We start from the raw sequence: 23,986 nt of genomic DNA on the forward strand, positions 1-23,986 counted from the left end.
TTCGTTTTGATTTCATCAAGCACTGAAACTGGCAAAACGTGAATTTTGAGCGATTCAATGTTTTTTGTTGGCGCTGTCGTTGAGTGCCACTCACCCCAGTTGGTCTGTGTCCAACCCCAGCCGAGGTTGTTGAGATTTTGTTATTTCCTGCGGAAGGGAAGTAAAGCCGTTGTTCCCTGCTCCATAAGTTGATGAGCCGATATCTAGTCCAGACAGTGGGGTCACCTCTCTGGTGTCGGGTTTGCCCAGGTAGCGGAAATAGGCCGACGGGAAATAACGAGTATATGAAGAAGAATTTTTTTTCGTGACAATCTTTATCAATCCAATCATGATTTTAAATTATAAGTTCATTTCAACAACAAATCGCGGAGTGTCGTTCCCCCGGATTAACCAGATTTACTTGAATATGGCTTAGTTCGTCTGCTAGAGCCCATCATATTTTCATATGCGGCTGACAAAATCGTGGGTATACAAAATCGGCGGTCGACAAAATCGGTGGTAGACAAAACCGGAGGTAGACAAAATTAGGACCAGGAAAAATGGTTTTATTCGCAAAGTTATACTGAAACTATTTTAGAAATAAATCTGGCATCCCTGCTCAAAGGTGATGACAGAGCCTGTTAAAATAAATGCGACAGCAGTCAGCAAAATATCATTCTGTCTTAGCTTGTCAGAAAGACAAATTCAATGAAAAAAAAAAAAAAAATATCATTCATCAGGAAGAGGTATGTATCACTTTCTCCCGTATCATCGCCGTTCATTGAGCAAAATAACTAAAAATAGCGCATCAGCCGCTAACATTTTCCGATTACCAACAGCTAACAGCTCGAGTGAATACTTGCATAAGTAAAAAGACTAAACACCAACAGTGCGCGGAGTGCAGTAAACAAAACAATCGCTCAAGATTTCAGCATCCAGCCAAAAGTGAGCGAAAAAATGATAAGCACCTTCTACAACGACTTCATCAAGACCAAACCCGAGGAATAAAAAGTAATTCGCTGAACTGATCTAATGTGCAAATAACACTCTACGGAGCAAATCAGTTAAAATGAACGTGCTGGATTGTAATCCCTACGGCAACGGGTTGATGTACGTCGGATTTAATCAGGATCAAGGTGAGTAAAATTTTAGTCAACTCGACAAATGAATCAACATCTGGGACGTTTTCCCTAGAAATAGGTTTAAGTACCGCCACATATCTGGAGAGCATGAAACAAAGCTACGTTACTCCACCGGTTGTTTCCGCATTTCTCCGAGTAGGGTACAAGCTCTTATAATGAGTTTGACGCATTTGTTTTATTGTGGGGGACTGGGCTAAAACGCGACTTTATTGGTTTGAATGTAAATTATGATATGAGTTTTTGAAGCATTCAGAAATCAGAAGTATAGTTATTTCTTCTGACATTTCTCAACCAGATTCAAATGTTTTTTTTTCAAAACTTACTGTCCTCAAATAAGCACTTTGAATATGTTGACATTAGCAAACCTTTACAACTTGTCAGCATACGCTTTAATTCAAGGTGGTAATGCCTAAATCGCTAATAATACCATCGTCTGTTATAAGGCAAAATCGTGTTTTTTTTTCTAAACCGCATTTATTTTAGTGTTGCTAATGTTATTTAAATCTCCCTAGGATGCTTCGCTTGTGGTACCGACAGTGGCTTCCGCGTGTACAACACCGATCCCCTGAAGGAGAAAGAGCGCCACTACTTTGTCGATGGTGGAATAGCTCACGTGGAGATGCTGTTCCGCTGCAACTATCTTGCCCTAGTCGGGGGAGGCATCCGACCACTCTATCCGCCCAACAAGGTGCTTATTTGGGATGATCTCAAGAAGGCACCGGCAATTTTGATGGATTTTAATGCCCCGGTCAAAAGCGTCCGCCTTCGGCGGGACCGAATAGTGGTGGTACTTGAGGGAATCATCAAAGTGTACACATTTACCCAGACTCCGACCCAGTTGCACGTGTTCGAAACTAGCCAGAACTCGCAGGGTCTGTGCGTTCTATGTCCAAACAGTAACAAATCGTTGCTTGCATTTCCGGGTCGTCGGACTGGACATGTGCAGATTGTTGATTTGGCCAACACAGAAAAGGCACCGCAGGAAATTGTCGCGCACGAAACTGCGATCAGTTGCATTGCGCTTAATCTGCAGGGAACTAGATTGGCAACAGCCAGCGACCGGGGAACACTGATACGGATCTTTGATACGGCCAATGGCAACAAGGTGGCCGAACTGAGACGAGGTTCCAATCAAGTAAGTCAATTAAATCAATATGTTTTTCCCTCAACCTTACATTAATCCCTTTGCAGGCCAAGATCTTCTGCATCAACTTCAACCATCAATCAACGGCGGTTGTAGTTTCTTCCGACCACGGAACGATCCACGTGTTCAACCTAGAGGAACCGAAGGGCAAAGAGTCCACCAGTCTGTTGACGAAATATTTTACCAGCCAGTGGTCGTTTTGCAAGTTTTCTATCCCACAGGGCCCACCCTGTATATGCTCGTTTGGGTCCGAGAACAATTCCGTGATAGGTAAGAATCCGCTTTACCGTGAAATAAGATAACTTGAACCTGATAGGTTGTATTATATTTTAGTGATTTGTGCGGACGGTCATTACTACAAGTTCGTCTACAACAGCAAAGGCGAATGCAGTCGGGAAGTTTGCTCGCAATTTCTGGAAATGACTGATGATCACACCTAATAATTGTGGAAACAAAAATACGCTGCAGTAATCGAATGAGTTTTACCCTCATCATAAAAAAAAACTGGTAGATTATCTACGAGGCGGAAAAATGGTGTCTTCGAGGCTGGGTGTTTTAAACTATAAATATGTTTAACGACAGCCGCATCAGTTACTAAACAGTGTAAATTAAGCGGTTTTATTATTTTAGAGATCTTTTCTCGCAATTGCTACATGCTGTATGTGAAAAGGAGAGATGAAACAGAATATTATTATTATCTACAGATTGATAAGCGGAATATCAAGAAGAAATATAACAACGTTTAACCCTATTAGAGCTACTCTCAAAACAGTAACATTATCGTGTCTGTCATATGGAAATACAATTCTACTGGACTATTTAAATTATTCAATAAACATTTTCGTTGAATAAACTATAATTTGTATAATTTCTTTATATGGTAATCTAAGATCGTAAACGTCTTGAGCAGGAGAGTTACGATCTTACGCCGTAGAAGCGCTATAACTTAATCAATCGGGAATTCTTCGTTCTGTTAGTATCGTTCTGCGTAAGAGGCCAGTACTAATTCTGATCGTAAGTCAATTTGATTCTCCGCTTGCGTTACAAACAACGCAGTAAATTAACTTTGGATGTAACAAGACGGAAAACCAACGAAGTATTCCAGGTCGACAAGAAGTAAAGGACTGTGGGTATGAAGTGATACTTTCGACTGTTCGATTTCAACTTGATTTTCTTTAATGCTAGCTATTTACAAATAATCGATTTGTGTTCGGTTTTGTTTCGGTACAGAATCTTATTGTCAGCTCTGCACCAAAGTTTTATTTTCCAAGCCATCGAGCGAAGGCTAATATTGATATAATTGCCACCCTGGAATACGTTGTGGCCGACATCGGCACCGTACGTAAGCTGGTGCACTTGATTCATCGTTGGGTGCGCTCGAACGTAATTTGGTTCACTGCGAACAGCTGTTTATGATTTGGCGACGGCGAGTTCAAGCATATTTCGGCAGTTTAAAAATTATTTACAGTAAATTTTTCTGTTTAAATATTGCAAATGTTATTTTTTTCTATCATAACTGTGTATACATTTTTACTTCATTACTCAAAACTGAGTAACTAAAAAATTTAATTTTATCAATTTTACTCAAATTTGAGCAAATGAATATGAACGTGTACGTCAAACTTCGATGTTTTTCGATGTCCAAAAAATTCCCTCTATTTCAAAAACCCTGCGCACAGAAACTGCCGAAGTACGTTAAACGTCACACTTCGGGGATTTCGCTGTGCGGCTGGGCTCGTATCCATCGCACACAAGCAGCACCTTTTCGCGTGTACTCTCTTTCCATTCGTGACTGTGATTAGGTAAGCATCGCGTGTGTGTCTTCCCGTGCTGGTAGTGCGCCTCTTGTGTTGCTCCTGAACTTTTGCCCCTTCATAGGTAGCGCACGGCTGGGCCGTGTGAAAATTTTGCTTTTAAGAGGAATCTACCCCGCGGAAGATGCTCATTCGTCAGGTGAAACGTGTACTAATTGCTGCCACATCTGTTTGCAGCAAATCGACAGCTAACAGCAGTAGCATACGTAGCGTACGTCCAATATTCGCAACAAGGCAGTTTAGCTTGCTGCGGCCGGAAGTCGTTTCCTATCAACAGCAGAGGTCAGCGGTGCTCCAAGGAGGAACTAGAGTTTATTGCCACTCAGTAGCAGCAGTTTCCGTAGACAAGGAGAGCAACGAAGACTTTGAAATGTAAGTATTTCGCTTGGGAAGCATTCTTTTTTTTCCATTTCTAATTAGCACATGGTTTGGAAAAAAACGAATTTTATCGGAAATTCCTCAAATTACTTTTTCCTCGGAGGTAATTTTGAACTTATATCGTTCGTTTTGACATGAGTAAAATTTTCCTAAAATGATGAAATCGTTTTTTGCAACTTGAAATCTGCCAGAGCGTGGTAAGCAAAATCCAAAATGGCGACTGGTTTTCAGCTGGTTGCTTGCAGCTCACTTGTCTGAAAACGTGATCGTCGAGTGACGTCATGTGAGAACCAATAAAGAATGAACGAATCATATGTGATAGGGAACAAACGGAAAGTGGGACGGTTGGCGTTGTTGTCAAGTTCAAAGTGCGCTGTTGCCAAAGCTGAAATGTTTAAAGCTTGATTTTTGTCGTTACACTCAGCTGGGTTAAAAAAAACTCACGAAAAATTTAATTCTATTCTGTTTGCCTAGGGCTCCGCGATTTGAACGTGACGACTACAAGAAGGACTCATACCGTGGCGTCAAACGCACGGGGACGGAATTCAAGCGTAATACCGGTGGCCGCGATGGCGGTGGATTCCGTGGGGGAGCAGGCGGTGGAAGTCGCTTCGGCGGCTCTTCCGGTGGTGGCGGCGGAGGTGGCCGCGATAAATGGTCCATGGACGGAAAGCAGTTGCAGAAAATCAACTGGAGCAAGATGCAGTTGGTTCCGTTCAAGAAGGACTTTTACCATGAACATCCAGCAATCAGAAATCGATCACAGCGGGATGTTGACCGGTTTCTAGAAAAGCATGACATTACCCTGATTGGTAATTGTCCGAAACCAATTACCGAATTCGATGAGATTGACATGCCGGACTATGTTATGAACGAGATCGAGAAACAGGGCTACCAGAAACCGACGCCTATTCAGGCTCAGGGATGGCCCATCGCTCTTAGCGGGCAGAACATGGTCGGCGTTGCAAAAACCGGTTCCGGTAAGACTTTGGGATACATGCTGCCTGCTATCATTCATATTAACCATCAAAAACCCGACCCGAGCATCCGCGGTCCATTGGTCCTTGTGCTAGCGCCAACTCGTGAGTTGGCCCAGCAGATCCAACAAGTGGCGACCGATTTTGGTTCGTCGTCGTACATTCGCAACACCTGCCTGTTTGGAGGTGCTAGCAAGGGACCCCAAGCAGGTGATCTTCGACGTGGAGTCGAAATTGTTATCGCTACTCCCGGTCGTCTGATCGATTTCTTGGAAAGCGGAACCACAACACTGCAACGTGTCACCTATCTGGTGCTAGACGAAGCTGACCGTATGTTGGACATGGGTTTCGAGCCCCAGATTCGAAAGATTTTGGAGCAGATCCGTCCGGATCGGCAGATTCTGATGTGGTCCGCGACCTGGCCGAAAGAAGTTCAGCGACTGGCCCGGGACTATCTCGGCGAATACGTGCAGATCAACGTAGGATCTTTGGAGCTGTCCGCTAATCACAATATTACCCAACATGTTAAGGTTATCGAGGAACATCAGAAGAACGATGAGTAAGTATTAGAATTTATTTTTCTTTGAAATGAACCGAGCACAGAGTCGCTGGTCGGGATATCAAGTTTTAAACCTTTGTCCCATCAGTGCTTTTAAAACTGCTCGAAAAGTAAAATCTTTGACACATACAAAACTCAGCGTCCACATAATGACGTTGCAGTGTTTTCGAGATGAGCGTTGAAGAAACACTTAAGTACGATTCACACGATACATCATGCTTCCGTCACCGATACGGAACGTCAAGATTAGTTACATTCAGTTAAATGGAGGCATTCACACACAACATAAACACCTCGGAACGTTTTGACGTCCGGCACGTGTGAACGGACACACGAAAAACGCATTCAAGCTGATGTATCGTCCTTAATCGTTCGCTATCGGTGGTTTTTAACCTTATGTATTTTAATTTTTTATAGACTTGGAAAACTATTGGATACTTTGCATTCCCGTGGAAATCCGGGCAAAATTTTGGTTTTTACTACGACTAAGCGCAAGTGCGACCAGATTTCGACCTACTTGCGTCGCTATGGACAAGATTCGGTTGGTATGCATGGCGACAAGAGCCAGGTGGAGCGCGAGAGAGCATTGAACCGCTTCCGCAACTCGAATAACTGCATTCTGGTAGCAACGGATGTGGCTGCTCGTGGTCTAGGTAAGTCCCGTTTTCATCTTATTTCTAATCATGCAGCCAATTTTGTCAAGATACGAACCAAACGGTCCTTTGGCCAAGACCAGCTGGAATCAGAGGAGAAAGGCAACCTTCGGCTAGAACGTACGACTAATCCTGAACTGAAAAAGCAACTTTGTACCAGATGATTCACGAACCTTTTTCCCATTTTCTCTTTTCTCACTTTTCTGCTTCCAGAGGCCGGAACTTTTCGCGATGGGGATAATAACGTTGGCAATCGCTTGCGACTGCCTGTGCATCTCACTAATAATCGTAACGCTTTGCATACGTTTCACCCGGGTGCAGTTGCCGGTGGTGCTCCCTGAAGGGCGCCTCCGCCAAGACCGGGAAAAGTGTATGCGAAATAAATGTTGCAATGAAAGGCGACAAGCGAATGGCTGTTTCGATCGAAACAATGGAACAGCCTCGGCTATGATCGAGTGAGATGGTAATACATATCCTCATCCAGTGAAGAAACATTCGGCCTCGCAGAATCAAATGGGTTTAATTGAATTAAAAAGGGATCTTTGTCTCAATACAATCGATCAGCTCTCTATCGCCAATTAAGAGGCCCCCATTCAGATCCAAGTCCAAGAAGGGAGAACATCTACCAGGAATCATCCAGCAAGGCCACTATCTCCCTTCGACACATTGGATCTGGCCTTGAATCGGTCGTCGTCGTTAAGGAATCTGAACGCTTCCTTGTCATCCGTGGATGGCGGCGGCTACCGGAACAGCACTGGCGATGGAGACTACAACATAACCGCATTGTTGGCTGATTGATTGTTACAAACGTCGTTCGCATACGATGTGTCCTTGCGGTGTTATATGGGAGAAACATTTCTCAGAAATGTGGCAGCTTTTTGTTTGTGATTCTAGCGTTGGATGTCGAATGGTTTGTATCTTTGGCTGATTTCTAGGTTTTGATCATCTTGCTGCATACACGCACACCCAACATTTAGTTATCATTTCGTGGTTTCACGTCATCAAGGTCGTGTTTAGCTACTAACGTTATTAGCGATATTAGAGGTGTCGATAATTCGCGTTCCATTGACAATGATATTTTGTTGCGAAACCATGTGCACTCTTGCTAAAATCAAACGTGGAAGACTACAATTTTATGAAGATAAGACACGTACACTAGACTACATACAGACTTGTGAAAACAAAAATAGCCACCATGAATATAAACTGATATCACGGAAGATCCCAAAGTTTTGAATGGGCTTTCCCCTTCTCACAATTCCCTCATACTCGTTTGGTTGCAATTTTTGACACTTCGCTAGCTGTGTGCAGAATCTGTAACCTACATCGTTTTATGTACTACCTGTAATCGCATGATTGTCCCATGTTCTATGGGAGTCTGACGCTAAATTTTTTAACCTCAATGGTACATTTTCTGAAGACATTTAAAAAAGTAAAACTTAAAAAACAACCACGTGGGTTTATCTTTAATACCAATTGTAATTTAACATTCTGTAACTTGTATTCAGTTTAAATGGTTTAGCAACAAAATATCTTCCAAAGAATCAGGTATTATTTTCGTTGGCTTACCCAAAAATGCATTGAACCTAAACAAAACCATCCCATGATCACAACTATTTCAATTTCGCCCGAATAAACAGACGTCGACGGCATCAAGGTGGTCATCAACTACGACTTCCCGCAGCAGACAGAGGATTACGTGCACAGAATTGGCCGAACCGGTCGCTCCAATGCCACCGGCGAAGCGTACACCTTCTTCACATCGAACGAGCGCAAGATGGCCAAAGAGCTGGTTGCAGTGTTGGAAGAGGCTAAGCAAGTTGTACCGCCAGAGTTGTTGAGATGGCGCCATATCGGCGGTGGTGGCTTCAATCGGTACGGTAGCGGTGGTGGCGGCGGAAACCGTTTCGGTACTTTCAAGGGTGGACGAGGAAACGATTTTGGGCGAGATCGCTTCAACAAGGGAGGCGATCGTGGAGGAATGAAACGACCATACGGTGGGGGAAGCTACGGCGGAGGCGCTTCGTCGTCGTCTACCTCCTACGGTGCCAGTGCTAGTTCGAATGGATACAGTGCCGGCTCTAGTTCGAATGGATACAGTGCTGGATCTAGCTCGACGACATACGGATCTAGCTCGAATACATACGGATCTAGTTCGAATGGATATAGTGCTGGTTCTAGCTCCACGGCAGTCCGGAGCGTAGTTGGAAGCAGTAGTACGAAGCAGCACATTAAGTTTAACGACTAAACTTGCCGTGTATCTCTAAACTCTTCTAGATTTAACTCACCGTTTAAATATCTCTTACTGTTTAAGGTATGCTATTTAATTTAAACCAACCCAATCAGAACAGGAGTATTGTTTTTAGTTGTTTTTGCGCAAAGCAAAATAGTTTCGTTCATTTTATAATACAAGCACACTCTTCTAGATTGATAGAAACGAAATACATAGTGAATTTTTGCCCTCCGAGATCGAACCAGAAATGGAAAGTACGAATAAGCGATAGCGCACCGATAATCGGGATGAAGGAGATGAAAAACTAATTACTTACAAATTATACTTGCTGTGATATAGCATCAGTCGTGTATCACTATAAACCAACAGGTTTTTCGTATTATTTGAAGTTTTTTTTATAGCTTGAAATGGCAATCACATTAACCAAAAAATAAAACACTTTAAGATCAAAGTTTGTAAAGGCATTGTGGTTAGAACCACCCAATTCGAGCGGGTAACATTCCCCTGTATTAATTAGTATGGTTCCTCGATAAGAAAACGAAGAAGCTAATAAACACAGTGCACTTGCAATAAATAGTTTTTATTTTATACACAAACAAAATGGCACATCCTTGATTTTCTTCGTCCGGATCATATCCCCAGCGTCTTGCACAGGTTGTAGTACTTCTTGCTCAGTCTTGGATTATCCAGGCACTCGTACAGATCGTTGATCTTCAGGCAGTCGGTTTTGCTGAGTGCCTGCCGCTGGCCCAGCTTGATATTGGGCATCTTCGTTTCGATGGTGGCCTTACCTTTGCCGACGCTGAAGTAGCTCTTGCCGTAGTGCATTATGCTGTTGTAGTCGTACTCGAAGTTGTACGTGGTGTTTTTCAGCGATTGTTTCTCGAAGTTTGATTTGAAAGCTGTTTGGGACGAGAGGAAATGGTCGGTGTAGGTGAAATGATTAATGCTGGTTGAGGTACGATGGAGGGAGTCCGGATACAGTGCAGATTTGTACGGATGTTTCAATTCGCAGAATGAATCTAGTTGTAGCTAGGCACTAAATCCCAAAATGTCACAATTTCTGTATGTGTACGACTGATGTCCCTATTGGGAATGGGCGTCTCACGTAACCCGAAGTGACTCTTCAGAATTGGGTTAGGAAAGTCACGCAGAATAAGGGCCGTTCTCGCTTACGACAGCCTGCGACTTTTTATGCCTATTTTCAAAATTATGCAAATGTTCCCGGTTTACGTTGCGGTACGTATCCTTTGCCTAAAATAAACTACGGTATAAGGCTGATTCGAAGGAGAGCCAAATAATGATAACGCGCGTTTCATAAATCTCATCTCGGCCTGAGAAGTTTCTATCATTTTTTGTAACAGTTACACTCAGGTTAATGCGATTTTCTTATGCAAATTTTCCATTTTTCTACGAAAGTTAACGCAGTTTGCAAGGAAGATTTTCCAATAATCGTCAAGTGGCCATCGTTTAGGCTTAATGAGTAGCATCTGAATCGATGCCCGACATCATTTCGTAATACGTAGGATAGTAAAACCGATTGTACCCCATTTGAGATTTATCCATTTGGCATAATCGCTGTTTCATTTTTGTTTTCAGTTACTAAAACAGATTATTAATTACAGATCGCCGTGGTATTTTTTTTATTTGATTTGATTGCACTAGCAGGCTCGAGTGCGTCGTATTGAAAATACCGACATATTTTGAATGTAATTAAAGTAATTAATGGAAGTATTTAAAAATACTTCTGTTGTTCTTAATAAGAAGATACTCAATGTAATTACAGTAATGTTTCGATTATATCACTATGCGTTTATATCAATACTCGTTTATATCACCCTCGATTATATCACGGTTTTATCTCGATTATATCACGCTTTTTGAAAAACAGACAAGGCACACTAAGTTTTGATCCAATTAAGCCACATGTTGTGTCCTGGCACTTTTAAGATATTTTTACAATTGATTTGCTTATTTACATGTAGGGTAATGAGCCTATTATTGGGCTTCGGACTATTGCGATAAGAGTTTATATATGATGAGGTCGGTCAAAAAGTCGAACTTTTTATTCTTTTATCTAAAAGTATAGATTCTTAAGAATATATCTGAAATTTTATAGAGATCTAAGCAGAGAAGCAAAGTTATGGCGCTGTTCATCGCGGGCGGAGGGCGTGGCGCGAAGCTTTAAACGTGAATCTGTTAATCTTCTTAAAATCTTGTTTTTTTTCAAAAACGTTGTTGCAATGACTAGGATTGCCGAAATATCTTTCGGCTGATTCCAATTATTCGTAACTTATTTGCCATGTCCTTAAGGGGGCGTCTGGTGCAGCGGGTAAAAAATAGACTTCTTTTTTATTCGCTTAATTGTTAGTTATACGCAGGAAAATCTAACAAAATAATGAGAAAAACAAGATACGCAAGATATGGTAGGTATGCAGAGATATGCATTTTCTCTTGAATTGATGTGAATACTTTTCTTTTGGAAGGACAATATCAACGATTGGATATGGGACAATTTCTATGGATGCTGACACAACGAGAACTGAACCGTAGGCCCTTCGAATAGACTGATTTTAACCCTTTCATGCCCAACTTTTTTCTAATGCATGTAGGGTTTCAAAACTATTTTTCCTTGAAAACGGTGGGGTCAAGAAACACGAAAAGCCTATTTCATAAAGATAGGTGCTTCCATGGCAGTGCTAGAAGCTGGTCAATGTTTACCTTCTAATGCTCAATACAATTCTCCTAGAATAATTACAATAGTCCAATTATGTGGAAAAAGTAGCCAACGACAGTCTAAATTCATAAGTTTTATCAGTTTTCAATAATATTGCACCATAACGAAGATATATAAAAAAATCATTTTCCGTCGTCAACGTAGACTGTTCCTGGCAGCACTGCTCCATCGGAATCCAATCAGACTAATTGAAATAACTTCAGATCTAGAGCTGATCCTTGTAACTGTTAGTACTCACATGAAAGACAATAATCACATTAATGAGCCTTACTTGTTTTTGTGAGTAAATCTCGTCCCAATAAAAAGTTATAGCTGTTTAAAAACGTTGTTGTCCACAAACAACATGTGCATGAATGGGTTAATAGTCAAGATATTTGTCCAAAACCTTAACGTGCCAAATTCTTTCAAGTTTAGTTTTGGGTGGTTCAAAAATTTTAAGAAACAGTACGGGATACGTAAAGTGAAGCTGTGTGGGAAAAAATATCCGCTGATACAATACCATTTGACCCAATGCGTTGAACAAAGATGTCGGACGCTGCTCTAACCAACGGCTTCAAATGGGTAGTATGATAAACATGGCAAAAATAGTCACATTACCCTACTATGATTTATTCTTTTTGACTAACTTTAACTTTTTAATGCTTTTTGTTAAGAGAAATACATGGATTAATGCTTGAATGTAGTTTTTTGTTTTGTTTTGAATATATCACGCTAAAATACAGACCGACCGTGATATAATCGAAACATTACTGTAATGACGAAATGCAAGTATTTAAAGTATTTCAAGTACATATTGGTACTTAAAGTAACTAGTTGAGTGCAACTTTTGGCACTGCGTCGTTTTGATGATTCAGTGCTTGCCCCTCGGTGTAAACACCAAGTGAGCTCCTCGCTTGAAAATCTAGCAGCGCTTCTCTACCTTGAACATCGGCTGCTGTCAGCCCAGCTTCCGGCGAAACAAATAAAAGCAAAAAGTCATACCAGCAGTAGTGAGCAACAAACCGGTCAACAGGGTGGCCAGACCTACCGATTTATCGGTAGTCCTACCGATTTTGGCCTTCGCTACCGATTCACAGACGACCAAGGCAAAACTACCGATATTTTGTTATCCCTACCGAAAACTACCGATTTTTATTGATTTTGGACACATCCTACTCAACATTCATTTTTTGGGTTGGATTTGGTCTGAGATCTGTGTTTTCTTTATTTTACAATTGTATGTCAACACTACATTTTTGGGACAACAACCCGGCCTACCGATAACTACCGATAAACTTTTAGTGACCCTACCGATATTAAGGAATTCTATCTGGCCACCCTGCCGGTCAAACCATTCGAAATTTGATTCGGAATCCTGAATGGAGTCAGTATGGATTCCAAATCAAATGCAACAACCGATTCTGAGTCGGAATCGGTTGTTGCATTTGATTTGGAATCCATACTGACTCCATTCAGGATTTCGAATCAAATTCCGAATGGTTTGACCGGGAACCAGCCCCGTGAAAACTGTTTGTTGCCTGAAGCTGCCACCAAATGCCAGTAGCGCTATAGCTACGTTTCAAATGTTTAAGGTCTATTCACATGAACTGTACAACACTGTTTGAAAGTGGGAATCAAAATAAGTAAATAATAGGTCTGTTCCAGTACCAGGAGAAACTGGAAGTACTCCGGAGAAAATCGTTCCTGTACTCTCTTCTTCTCTTTTTTCTTCTTCTGATAGCAAACCGGAGTAAAAAGGAGCAAAGATTTTTTGCTCCTGTTTACTCCGGAGTGATTTCCGTGTACTGGAACAAACCTAATAACAATACATGAAAAATTCGATTTTTCTTGCATTGCTTATTCTCTATAAAGTCCGAACGCCTTTATCACCTAAGTTCTAGCTAAGCACATCAAAATGAAGTTTATTTGTGTTCGACAAGTTTCAGGTCGTGGTAACAATATTGGCTCGTAGCAATGTGAACGTTGCTTAAAGCGCGTTAGCTGTCATTTTTGGCAACTATCCGAGCCAGCTTATGTTGGCTTCACTCATTTTTCAAAGAAACGTCAAAACATTCACCCTCTTGGCAACGTTTTGTAACTACATACTTTGGCACGACCGGTAGCAACAGTTTTCCCAAAGATCCGCCATAGAAGGCCTACGACAACTTGTAGTCCCTTCAAGAAGCTGTCGTGACGCAAGGGACGGGATTGGACTTCTGCAAGCCGTAGGTAAATCTCGGGAAAAGCTAGTAGCATCATTGACTGTGCCCGAGAAGAAACGCACGTGAAGCTGGCCAATAGAACATAGCCTACAAAAGGCACGCCGTTTTCGGGACGAGAAAAACCGTGCATCAAGCGAAAGACTCCAGTAGAAAACATCGCCCCGAAGACAGCACCGGACAAATTGTCGATGAAAAGCATTTTGGGTGGATACTCAAGCCCAGAACGGTTGGAACTCTCCTACGAAAAGCCGGGGAACGTCGGCTGGAGAGGCATACAAAGAGACCCTCAATAAGAGGGTTCTTTTTCAGACATTTCTTCTCGGGATTCACTGTCGGCATTTTCTGGAGCACGGCTGTCGGACAGACCAACAACACACCGGGGAGAGACAAGTACATCGCAATCGTTACCAGCAGCGATGCCAACCTTCCAGTTTAAACTGGATTCTTCCAGTTTTTTACAACATCCAGTCAAACAGACAATCGGAAAAATCTTCCAGTTTTTTGAAAATTGAGCCAGTTTTATCCAGTTTTTTCAAAATATTTTATTTTTTGTCTCACAAATTGTAACTTGTTTCATCTTCATAGAATTTTCAAACAAGCGATGGGATGAAGCCGAGTTCCCCAGAATAAGATTTTTATCCACCGTAACCAGAACTCTTTTTATACCACTTGTGTGTGAAACGGTTCGGGAACGTACATTTTGATTCGATTTCAAATGAATTTTACTCAAACGTTAAGGTGGCAGTACATTGTGTCAAATACTTTGATGAACATTTGTTGAATTCTCAGCTAGTTGCTACCGCTGTGTCGTAAGAAAAGTTTAAGAGCATCCTTAAGTTTGGCAAATGGTCTTAAATTTAGGATTGAAACCTTCAAGACAGTTCAATTCCACTGTGACTATTACAATTACAATTAAATTCGAATGTTTTAATATTTATTTTTAAATTTGGACAACAATATAAAAAACCGACTTAAATTTTCAGTAAAAGGTATGGAACATACGTGTTTACTTAACAGTCGTTCATTGAATTGTTGACTAGAACATTACAAGGTAAAAGTAGGATTTTTTTCAAGTATCCAGTTTTTTCCAATTTTTTTTCAAGAAAGGTTCGTTTTTTTTTTGAAAAAATGTTGAGCCAGTTAGCATCGCTGTGCACAGAACGCGTGAACTCGAAGGGGCTGACAGTCAATCCGCGATAAGGTGGTACACAACGCTCCCGCATCTCATCCGCTTGGTGATTCAGTCCGTACAAAGGCGACGGGCAGGCTCATAATTTCACGTAAGGTAGATTTAAGTATGCCAGCTCAGACGAGGATTATTGTCGTCGAGAGAGGAAATCGAAAATAGAGAGATGAAGGGGAAGCTAGTAGTGTGGAAAAAGGAGAGAAGGAAAGGTAGAGTAGAATGAAGATCGGATAAAGAAGGACGATGCTGAGTTCATATGAATATTTAAATATGCAATTAATTATATTAGATTTAAAACGGAGTCTATGCGAACCAATATCATGAGAATTGGCTATAATACTCAAATCAGATTAGATTAGGTTTTATAGAAGAATCGAATCTTTATTTGAGATGTAGTTTTAGATGTGTCTGAAAACGAAAGCTTATTTCCCGTCATCTCTTTTATGTGATCTGGATAAAAATAGGTCACGGAATAACGGTAAATTTGTCGTCTTTTATATCCCACCTAAAAGAAAAGGATAAACAAGCCATTCCAGTTTTTATGATTACAGTTAAACGTTATGTATAGAAAGCGAAATATCAACAAAAATTAGCGCAGTAAACAATTGTTTTTATAAACCAAATCACGGTATCTTACAATTCTGACAACACTTCCAGGCAGTCCTTTAGTACTTCTAGTTTCCAAATCATACGCCTGTTATTGTTATTTCATCCAATCACGATCTGGTTTGAGATTGGTTCAACAGCCAGGGACAGAGCTGATGGATTCTGGCCTACCCGAGTAAATTATCATGGGCTCAAAGACCACACAATCCCTTAAAAAGACCATGAGTATGATGCGTGACGAATTTTGCAATCATCAAAATACCATGGAATGGTCTCAATAACCCACAGATACACAAAATATGTTTTTACATGGGATCTACCGGACCTTGGATAAGGTGCTTTCATGGGTTCATCGCATTACAAATACTATTAAAATACCATATAATGGGGAAAAATCTGGACAATGAGCATGAGGGTACTATGAGCTTATCGTTTACTCGGATAGCTAAATACAAGCAATTGGGATATTTTAGCAACAAGGCTAGGTGTGACAATTGGGTCATTAAATGAAGAATAAAATTCCTCTTATTACATAAACCTATAGAGCTTATCGTTCTAAGCATAGCAATATATGTTCAACCTTTAATACTTCAGAAAGATTTTTAATTGATTTTCTATGAAAATATAAACACGGCCTCGTTTGACACTATCGGTCTTTCTTGACAGTGAATTTAGCCACATGGGTTAGAACTTTTGACAGTTATCCCAGAAAAATGGGATCACGGTACTATAATGGCAGTTGCGGTCGTAATAATTCAATTTCATAAAACTATTTTTATTTGCTATATTGCGTGCATCTTGACTACATACCTGCCGTTTAACCACAGACTAACAGACATAACACTCTAAAACAATACTTCGCCCGCTTTAACAGTCATTTTAAATATATTTAGTTGGGACTGTGGCCGCATTTGAAATTATGGCGCCTGTGACATACGAACAAGCATATGGGGGATAGACCACTAGTGAAAAAGTGTTCCCAAACCTGAAGGGTAACCCATCAGCAAATGAGTGTTTGGGACTGTGAATAAAAGGTGGAGCTAGTGTTCTTGAAAAATTGCCGGATCGATGTTCCCTCATAGTGTTATGTCTGTTAGTCTGTGGTTTAACTGCAACCGAAAAAAAAAATCAAAAGCAGAATATATATTAATGACCCAATTGCGCAGAAAATTATGAGGGTGACTTTTGCATTGTTTATGCTGAAAAGTGTGCTTATTGTGGGGAGAATCCACATGATCAATAGACCTTTCTCGTCCGACCTAACCCCCTTTTTTCTTATTTTTATTCAAAAGACTACACATTTTTAAGAATATTGCCGTTGAAATGAGACTATTTGGAGCTATCGTGATTTTTTAATGATTTTTTTTAAATTTGAAAAATGCAAGAATGTTGAGTATTTTTTTCACCTTTGCAAGAATGGTGGGACTCAAAATGTGTGTTTAGGCAACACTGTTTTGTATATTTTTGCTTGAGTTCCTGGCAACGCGACAAATGAAGTGGTGAGTCGCGGTACAAAGTTCATTGGTTATGTAAACAAACTAAAGTGAACCTCTCGGTAGAGAACATTGCATGATAATGTTTAACCTCACTTTTTTGACAGTTCAGAGAGATTGTTTACATGGTCTTGGAATTTTTGTTGATTCGATCATAGTATGAGAAACTTGGTTTGGTTCGCTGCCAAATGTTAACACTTTCCAAACAAGGTCGCTCAGCTGTATTTTTTTATTTGATGTCGGCATCATACATTGTTCCGTTAAATTTAACATTTTTACTTTTCATGTACATGACTCATTGTAGAAGTAAGGAATTTCTAGCCAAACATTTGAAAAAGGCCCACTGCCAAATGCAAACAAATCGAATTTTCATGTTCTCTATTAAAATCCTGGGACAAAACCTGGATATGTTTTTTTTTCTGTTCATTTGATCTCTTGTTTTGCATAGCCACTCTTTCTTCCTCACATATTTTAAATGGACTGGCTGCATTTGACAGTTCCCCCTGACTGCACTTGACGGTTCCCTTTGGCTGCATTTGACAGCTCCCCATGGCTGCAATTGACATTAGGTTTTTTCGTATCCACACGTCACGTCCCAGTTAAAAACTATCTATCTGGCCATGTGCATAAACATAACGTAACAATGGATTATGAAGAATTTAGATAATGATTTTATAACAAATTATAAAAGGGCCCGGCTGATATAAAAGTCCTAACTAGCAATACACTTATCATAAAATGATTATAATGGATTATTGTAACTGATTCCAAAAGGATTATAAAGGCAGTGAAATACTTACTCAACGAATTAAGGGGAGTGTCTCATGTAAACAATATGCGCAATCAAACTAAATAAAACAGTATTAAATTTTACATAGAATTATAATGAATTCGACCAAAACTTCTTTTGGATTAAAGGCTAAAAGGTCAGCTACGGCTGGTGGTGTTGCTGCAATCGGTTTGCCTTCGGCCACGTTGGACATATTCGGCTAACGGGAATATTCAGCGATTCCGATTCGAAGGAAGCAGCGCCAGTAGCAGACTGCTTCGGTTCAGCAATACGCTCCGGTATCGGACGAAGCTAACACTCCGGCAGGACGAAGGTTTCAATGAGGGGCTCAGGCATAAGTAGCAGAGTCCTTGCACTTACTGCTTGTCGAGTGAACAATTCCGACGAAACCACCGCCACTCTCGCCAAGCTTGATCACCGTCATAAGTGCGACGCCAGCGGTATAGTGCCAGGAATAGTCGAGAAGAGTGCCAGGACTAGGTCTGTTCCAGTACCAGGAGAAACTGGAACCGGAGAAAATCGTTCCTGTACTCTCTTCTTCTCTTTTTTCTTCTTCTGGTAGCAAACCGGAGTAAAAAGGAGCAAATATTTTTGCTCCTCTTTATACCGGAGTGACTTCCGTGTACTGGAACAAACCTACTGACTTGCCGAGAGCTACAAGATTAAATAGCAGGGCGTTTTTAAAGTGACCGTAGTATAACGTAGAGGCTTTAGGAAGATGATTTATTCAGCAGAATAAGATAGCAAAATTACCCAAAACATAAGAGCTGGCTGCCGAAGTGAATCCACACACATCATCACCTACAGAGGCAAGCAATATTGGAACGCAGCGAAATTCCTCACAATGAATTGATCTCGTTAGGTGAAATTCCAGGAAGTACAATTTTCATAGCACAATTTAGTCGACCGAAATTGTAGTCCTCAGTTGAGAGAGAGAGAGAGAGAGAGAGAGAGAGAGAGAGAGAGAGAGACTGATAGAGTAGCAGCAGCTAGGAATTTTCTTTCGAAAGCTAGCAGCGGTTTCGCGTATCCTGCGCTAAGTAGAGAGCATTAAGACAGATCTCCGAAGCATGTCAAGTGCTATCAGATGAGAAAAAACCTCGCATCTATGACCAGTACGACAAGGACGGTCTTCTGACCAACGGTTCCGTTCGGTAATACCATAACACACGGCACCGGCGACACATATATTCACGACATACTAATTACTTATCCTTCCGAAAAAGTAAATAAATTGACTATGAAATTTATCATTCGCTGCCTAGTTATTTGGTGCCAATTTGAACAATACAGCAGATAGCTTTATTGCGGTGCCAAAATGATGGCTACTCGGGATATAATATAAATTTACATATAATTTCTCCTCTCTGATATTCTACCAGAATGTATAATGCTCTGCATTATTATTATCACTCCAATCAAATCCTTCTTACTCCTTATTGTCAGTGCCGAGCGCTATTTTGCATTTGCCGGCTAAATCAACGACAATGCGATAATCGACGAAACTTTTGCTGTAATGGAACTTGAACACGAATAATAAATAATTGTTCCATTCGAAAGCGATAACCTTGTTGTCCTCATGTTTGCAGCTATCATACGCTGGTAGGCATTCTGACCAATGGAAACGTTCTTCGATATGGACATTGAACGATCAAAATCATTTCAACAACTTATCATCGACCGAATTCGTTACCTATAAAGTTCAGGTAAACTTCACCATCTAAAAATGAATAATCAATCGGATCATCTTGTTAGGAATTAACCCACGAGCAAACAAACAAATGTGTACAAATCCTTATCCATCATCCAGAAAGCAATCGTTTTATAGCCCAATGCTTGATCTTACGATTCAGCATATGCCACCGGGTTTTACATCCAGCGCCGATTGGTCAATGTATGAACCAGGTTACCATTGTTCCAATCCTAATCCCTCTTGAGTTGATATTCTTTCAAAGAGCATCGAAAGTATTCAAGTAATGTAAATTTTAAAAGTCCGTGTAAACAAGTCTTAGGTAAACAAGCACACCGAACTGTCAGAAAAGTGAGGTTATACATTTTCATACAATGCTCTATATTATTGACAGGTATATGAATGAATCATTTCAGCATCAGTGATGCCAGGTCTATTTAAACAATAGCCTGCAGTAAAAATATAAAAGTCTGCCGAATGCTACAAAAATCTTCAATAAATGCGACGTAGAAATGTAGTGTGTATATAATTTAATTGATCAAAAATGTTGAAGGCTAGTGTATAAATTGGCTGGCATAGGTTTTGTTCTGCTAAATATTTGTAATCTGCAAAAGATCTGCAGTGAAAATGCAAAATCTGCAGATTTACTAATATATATGCAGATCTGGCATCCTTTTAGTATTCCCCACAGGAAGTTCATCCAAATGGTGTAAAAATATGGGGAAACAAGGCAAGATAGGTATTCAGAATAAGGGGTTAAATGAGCAGCTTGCACTATTTTTGATTTTTTCAATAGTAAGAGGTACCAAATCATCGGGGCAATAGGCAGTAACGAATTGGGGATAAAAAAGGAAGCATCCTATCATATAAAATTTTTTGATGAGAAAGGTCTATTGTCATGACCCGCGTACAAACGGCCCTCGGAGAATCTGAAGCGTTCCATTGAAATCGCTTTTTGCAGGAATACTAAAAAGAGCGACAGCACTGACATCACGACCAATCATTACACTATGTTGTTCAGGAAGAGTGTTTTTAAGACGATGCCTATGGGAGGACATCTATAGGCAGCCCGGATAGAATTTTACAATAGCATTTACCCTACAAACAATCATAGAATAATAAATATTATAGTTATTACTGTTTCAACATTGTTCGATGCCAAGTTCTCACAATAAAATTTCATGTAACAATAAATTTTACTGTTCAGCAAAAAACTGATACAGTGCATTCACATTAAATTTTACTGTTTTCGAGAAAAAATGTATGGAGAAAAACTGATTTTTTTAATGTTAAGATACATAACCACTCCCCTTTTTCACTGTAAAAGTCTATTTTACATTGAAATTTACTATAAAAACGTTAAAGTTTATTGTTTTTGTATTGTAGCATAACACTAAAATTTACTGTAAATTATTGTAAAAATACTGTACTGTCACAGTGAAAATCAAGGTTTTGTTACTGTACATTTCTATTCGGGAGATGAGATTCCTTGCTTTTTTTCTTAAATAAATTCACGTCGTATAGTCGAACCTTAAGCAATGTTCCTAGATCTATGAATAAAACCACGAGTCAACATTTGGTTTATGAATAATGTTCATTATGTTGTGCACTGGCTCAAGGTTAGAAAAACGATTGGGCGAGGTTCACAAAAACCAGATATGTTCACAAATAAAAGTGTTACACTGGCGTTACGTAAAGAAAATAGAATTCAATTATAAAACACGTGCTTTTTGTTCACGGTCCTGTTTTTGAAACGTAAAAAAATGACTTCAAAATTCATGACACTTTATTCCCGAATTTGAGAACAAATTTTCCCACGGCTAACTCAACGATCGACCTTCAGAACAAACACACAATTCGTACAAGAAAACGCCTGAGATTCCACCAACAATCCACTCCCAACTTACCCGGTATAATATTGTCCCAGTTTATTTTCACGAACCGATCCCTATCCGCTCGAGACTGCTCATGAAAGATACCCAACGCGTGCATCAGCTCGTGCATGGCTCGCCCCTCGTGGCCCAAGCAGTTAACACTCTGATGATCCGGTGGCTGCAGCGAAACTATCTGCGTTCCGCCCGTCTTGCCAACGTAGCTCCAACAACCCTTCGGGTACTTGATCGGCCAAATCAGCAAAAAGTCCTTATCCTTTCCGTTCCACGGTACAAAATGAACGCAGGTCATGAAGTTTAACGTTCGAATAGCTTTCAGGATCGTCACCTGATCATCCACATCGTACAACGGACTGATCGCATACGGTACGGTTCGGTTGGGCCAGCGTCGTTCTGGAAACACATCCCACTTGAGACCCACCCTCCAATATTTGTACATATTATTGTCCATCGCCATATCGCCCTGGAACAGTCCGGGCGTCACTTCTGGATCCTGTTCGTCCGCTAACAGGTAGGCGGATTGCTCCACCAGGTCCACACTGTCCGGCACGGGAGGATTTAGCACATCCGGTATCTTTGGAAATATCACTGCTCCATAGAGGAAATTTAGCGTGACGATCACCATTGTCACCGTCGTGGCGGCGTGCCTCAGAGAACAAACCATTATATGTTTTTTTTTTTTGGAAAGAAACGATATCCCGTCGAAACCGAAGAAAATACTGTTTCGAACCGCGCAGAAAAGAAGCCGTAGCTAAACTGAAACAAGAGAGAAATGTTTGGTTCCGGTCGGGTCCGCGCCACCATCCCAGCAAGCCATGACATTGCCATTCGGTATGGGCAACGCGAGGGTCAGTTTTTTTTTCTATACTCGATGAAGGCGCGTTTGCATATCGTTACACATTCTCTTTCACACCTGCGTCGAGCGAGAGTAGGTGGGCGTAGTAGGCTGCGTTTGCGGAGAAAGTATTGCAAGTGTCGATCGTTACCGGCTATGGGGGTCTCAAATTTTCGAGCATATTTAGGCTAACTTTAGACAGTCTAATCAGTATTTTATTTTCGCGGATTAGAATTACAATGCGTCATTTTCCTAATAATTGAGCACATCAATATCCCGCCGAGGTGTCCGGTGGAAGTGAAAGTGAAACTCGTTTCTACTGTGGAGCACCTCAATCACCTGCCCCTATAGTCTTGTCTGGCGACGAAATGATACAATCGCGCTCCGGGCACACGTTTTGCATTGCCAATCAGAAACTGGTTGGTTCGGATATGCAAATGAAGAAATGAGATAACAAGCGGCGGGGTGGCGACCGCGATCATGGCTGATTACGCGGCAAAATGGAACGATAACATTTCCCGATCGTTGATCGATAGCTTCCGAAATCGATCCGGTTGCAGCACACCCTGCCCCCTCCGTTCTTCTGCTCTCAGCCATATAATAGTGTTGATGCGCTTCCGATTGTCGCTGACGTGCGTATTGAGTAATAATTAACGAATAACATACACTCAACTTCTTTGTCAGTAAACGATTTGTACTTTAAATGGCAACATTGGATTGATTCAATGCATTTATTGAGCAAATGTTTCTTGTTTATGAAAATTACATATTACTTAACCAGATCCACGTGATTCGGCGGTTAAATGACGATTAGGCAAGGCATTTGTAGTGGCAGATCGAGTGACCAAAATTTTTCACTAAGGTGAAAATTTTTGGTAAAACTAGAAAAACTCTAGAAAGAGAACTGCGGAGACTCCATTTTGGATTGATTGGATTCGCGTTTAGCTGTCAAAAAACGAATGCAATCGAACATTGCCTATCCTTATAACATTGGACGTGTTGCCATACAATGCCGGGGATACGTTGCCAAAAATGCTGTTTTTCTCTCCGCAGTTCTCTTACTAGAGTTTTTCTAGGTAAAACCAGTCTTTGTGCATGAAGGACACAAATCCTAACTTATTATTCATGGGTGCGTTTTGACTTTGTCTCATCAGAAACCGGCACTAACTTTTTGTCGGAATAGATTAGCGCCGGCTTGACACAAAATCTTAGTGTCGGTTTCTGATGACACGAAATCGAAACGTACCCATGACTAATAATACAAATAATGTTTTCGTTGTTGGAGCTAGCGTCAATCCGGCGCTAGCGTAATACTGTCACTAAGTTATTGTCGGATTTTGATGAGACGAAATCAAAACGCAAAATCTATAACTAATTTATTCGAGGTCGTTTTATTAGTTTTCATCAATATTTCATGAAAACGCAGTTACTGCCAACACTGCTCCAGCGGAAACTAGCCAGACCAAACATAATAACCTCTGTCCAAAGGATTGTACTAACAAATTACTAGATTTTGTGAGGTACACTTGCAGAAACCAAGATTTACAGATGATTTTTGAAACACTGGGCATGAAGAGGTTAATACAATTCAATGCTGTTTCCTGGTGTTCATGCTAAAACCACTCGCGCTGTACAACCAACAGCCACAATGCACATCAACACCACCTAATCTGTTGC

General features: G+C 40.7%; 3 protein-coding genes across 4 annotated transcripts; 2 read left to right on the forward strand and 1 right to left on the reverse strand.

The window, feature by feature from the left end:
* Positions 1-635: 635 nt before the first annotated feature.
* On the forward strand, positions 636-3,124 carry LOC131676912 (WD repeat domain phosphoinositide-interacting protein 3). 2 transcript variants are annotated; one of them, XM_058956316.1, is made up of 5 exons: positions 636-725; positions 792-1,115; positions 1,634-2,256; positions 2,313-2,535; positions 2,599-3,124. In XM_058956316.1, exons 2-5 carry the CDS (start codon positions 1,049-1,051, stop codon positions 2,703-2,705), a joined length of 1,020 nt encoding a protein of 339 aa, XP_058812299.1. In that variant the 5' UTR covers positions 636-725; positions 792-1,048; the 3' UTR covers positions 2,706-3,124. The 2 variants fall into 2 exon arrangements, with proteins under 2 accessions (XP_058812299.1, XP_058812300.1); XM_058956317.1 differs by having other exon boundaries at positions 650-725; positions 819-1,115.
* A 1,002-nt stretch (positions 3,125-4,126) lies between these two features.
* On the forward strand, positions 4,127-9,453 carry LOC131676916 (uncharacterized). Its single transcript, XM_058956319.1, has 4 exons — positions 4,127-4,451; positions 4,932-5,993; positions 6,411-6,646; positions 8,287-9,453. Exons 1-4 carry the CDS (start codon positions 4,204-4,206, stop codon positions 8,892-8,894), a joined length of 2,154 nt encoding a protein of 717 aa, XP_058812302.1. The 5' UTR covers positions 4,127-4,203; the 3' UTR covers positions 8,895-9,453.
* Positions 9,165-22,099, reverse strand: LOC131693601 (hatching enzyme 1.2). Its single transcript, XM_058981531.1, has 2 exons — positions 21,490-22,099; positions 9,165-9,781 (listed from the first exon to the last, which is right to left on the reverse strand). The coding sequence occupies exons 1-2, from the start codon at positions 22,097-22,099 to the stop codon at positions 9,510-9,512; spliced, it is 882 nt and encodes a 293-aa protein (XP_058837514.1). The 3' UTR covers positions 9,165-9,509.
* Positions 22,100-23,986: the final 1,887 nt, after the last annotated feature.

Source organism: Topomyia yanbarensis, chromosome 1, assembly GCF_030247195.1.
Source record: "Topomyia yanbarensis strain Yona2022 chromosome 1, ASM3024719v1, whole genome shotgun sequence".
Taxonomy (NCBI): Eukaryota; Metazoa; Arthropoda; class Insecta; order Diptera; family Culicidae; genus Topomyia; species Topomyia yanbarensis.

Coding starts and splice junctions, on each gene's coding strand:
- LOC131676912 (XM_058956316.1), top strand. CDS start 1,049: ATGAACGTGCTGGATTGTAATCCCTACGGCAACGGGTTGATGTACGTC. Junction 1,116..1,633: donor CGGATTTAATCAGGATCAAG/GTGAGTAAAATT, acceptor AAATCTCCCTAG/GATGCTTCGCTTGTGGTACC. Junction 2,257..2,312: donor TGAGACGAGGTTCCAATCAA/GTAAGTCAATTA, acceptor ATCCCTTTGCAG/GCCAAGATCTTCTGCATCAA.
- LOC131693601 (XM_058981531.1), bottom strand. CDS start 22,099: ATGGTGATCGTCACGCTAAATTTCCTCTATGGAGCAGTGATATTTCCA. Junction 9,782..21,489: donor CTGGGACAATATTATACCGG/GTAAGTTGGGAG, acceptor CGTCCCAAACAG/CTTTCAAATCAAACTTCGAG.
- LOC131676916 (XM_058956319.1), top strand. CDS start 4,204: ATGCTCATTCGTCAGGTGAAACGTGTACTAATTGCTGCCACATCTGTT. Junction 4,452..4,931: donor AGCAACGAAGACTTTGAAAT/GTAAGTATTTCG, acceptor CTGTTTGCCTAG/GGCTCCGCGATTTGAACGTG. Junction 5,994..6,410: donor GAACATCAGAAGAACGATGA/GTAAGTATTAGA, acceptor AATTTTTTATAG/ACTTGGAAAACTATTGGATA.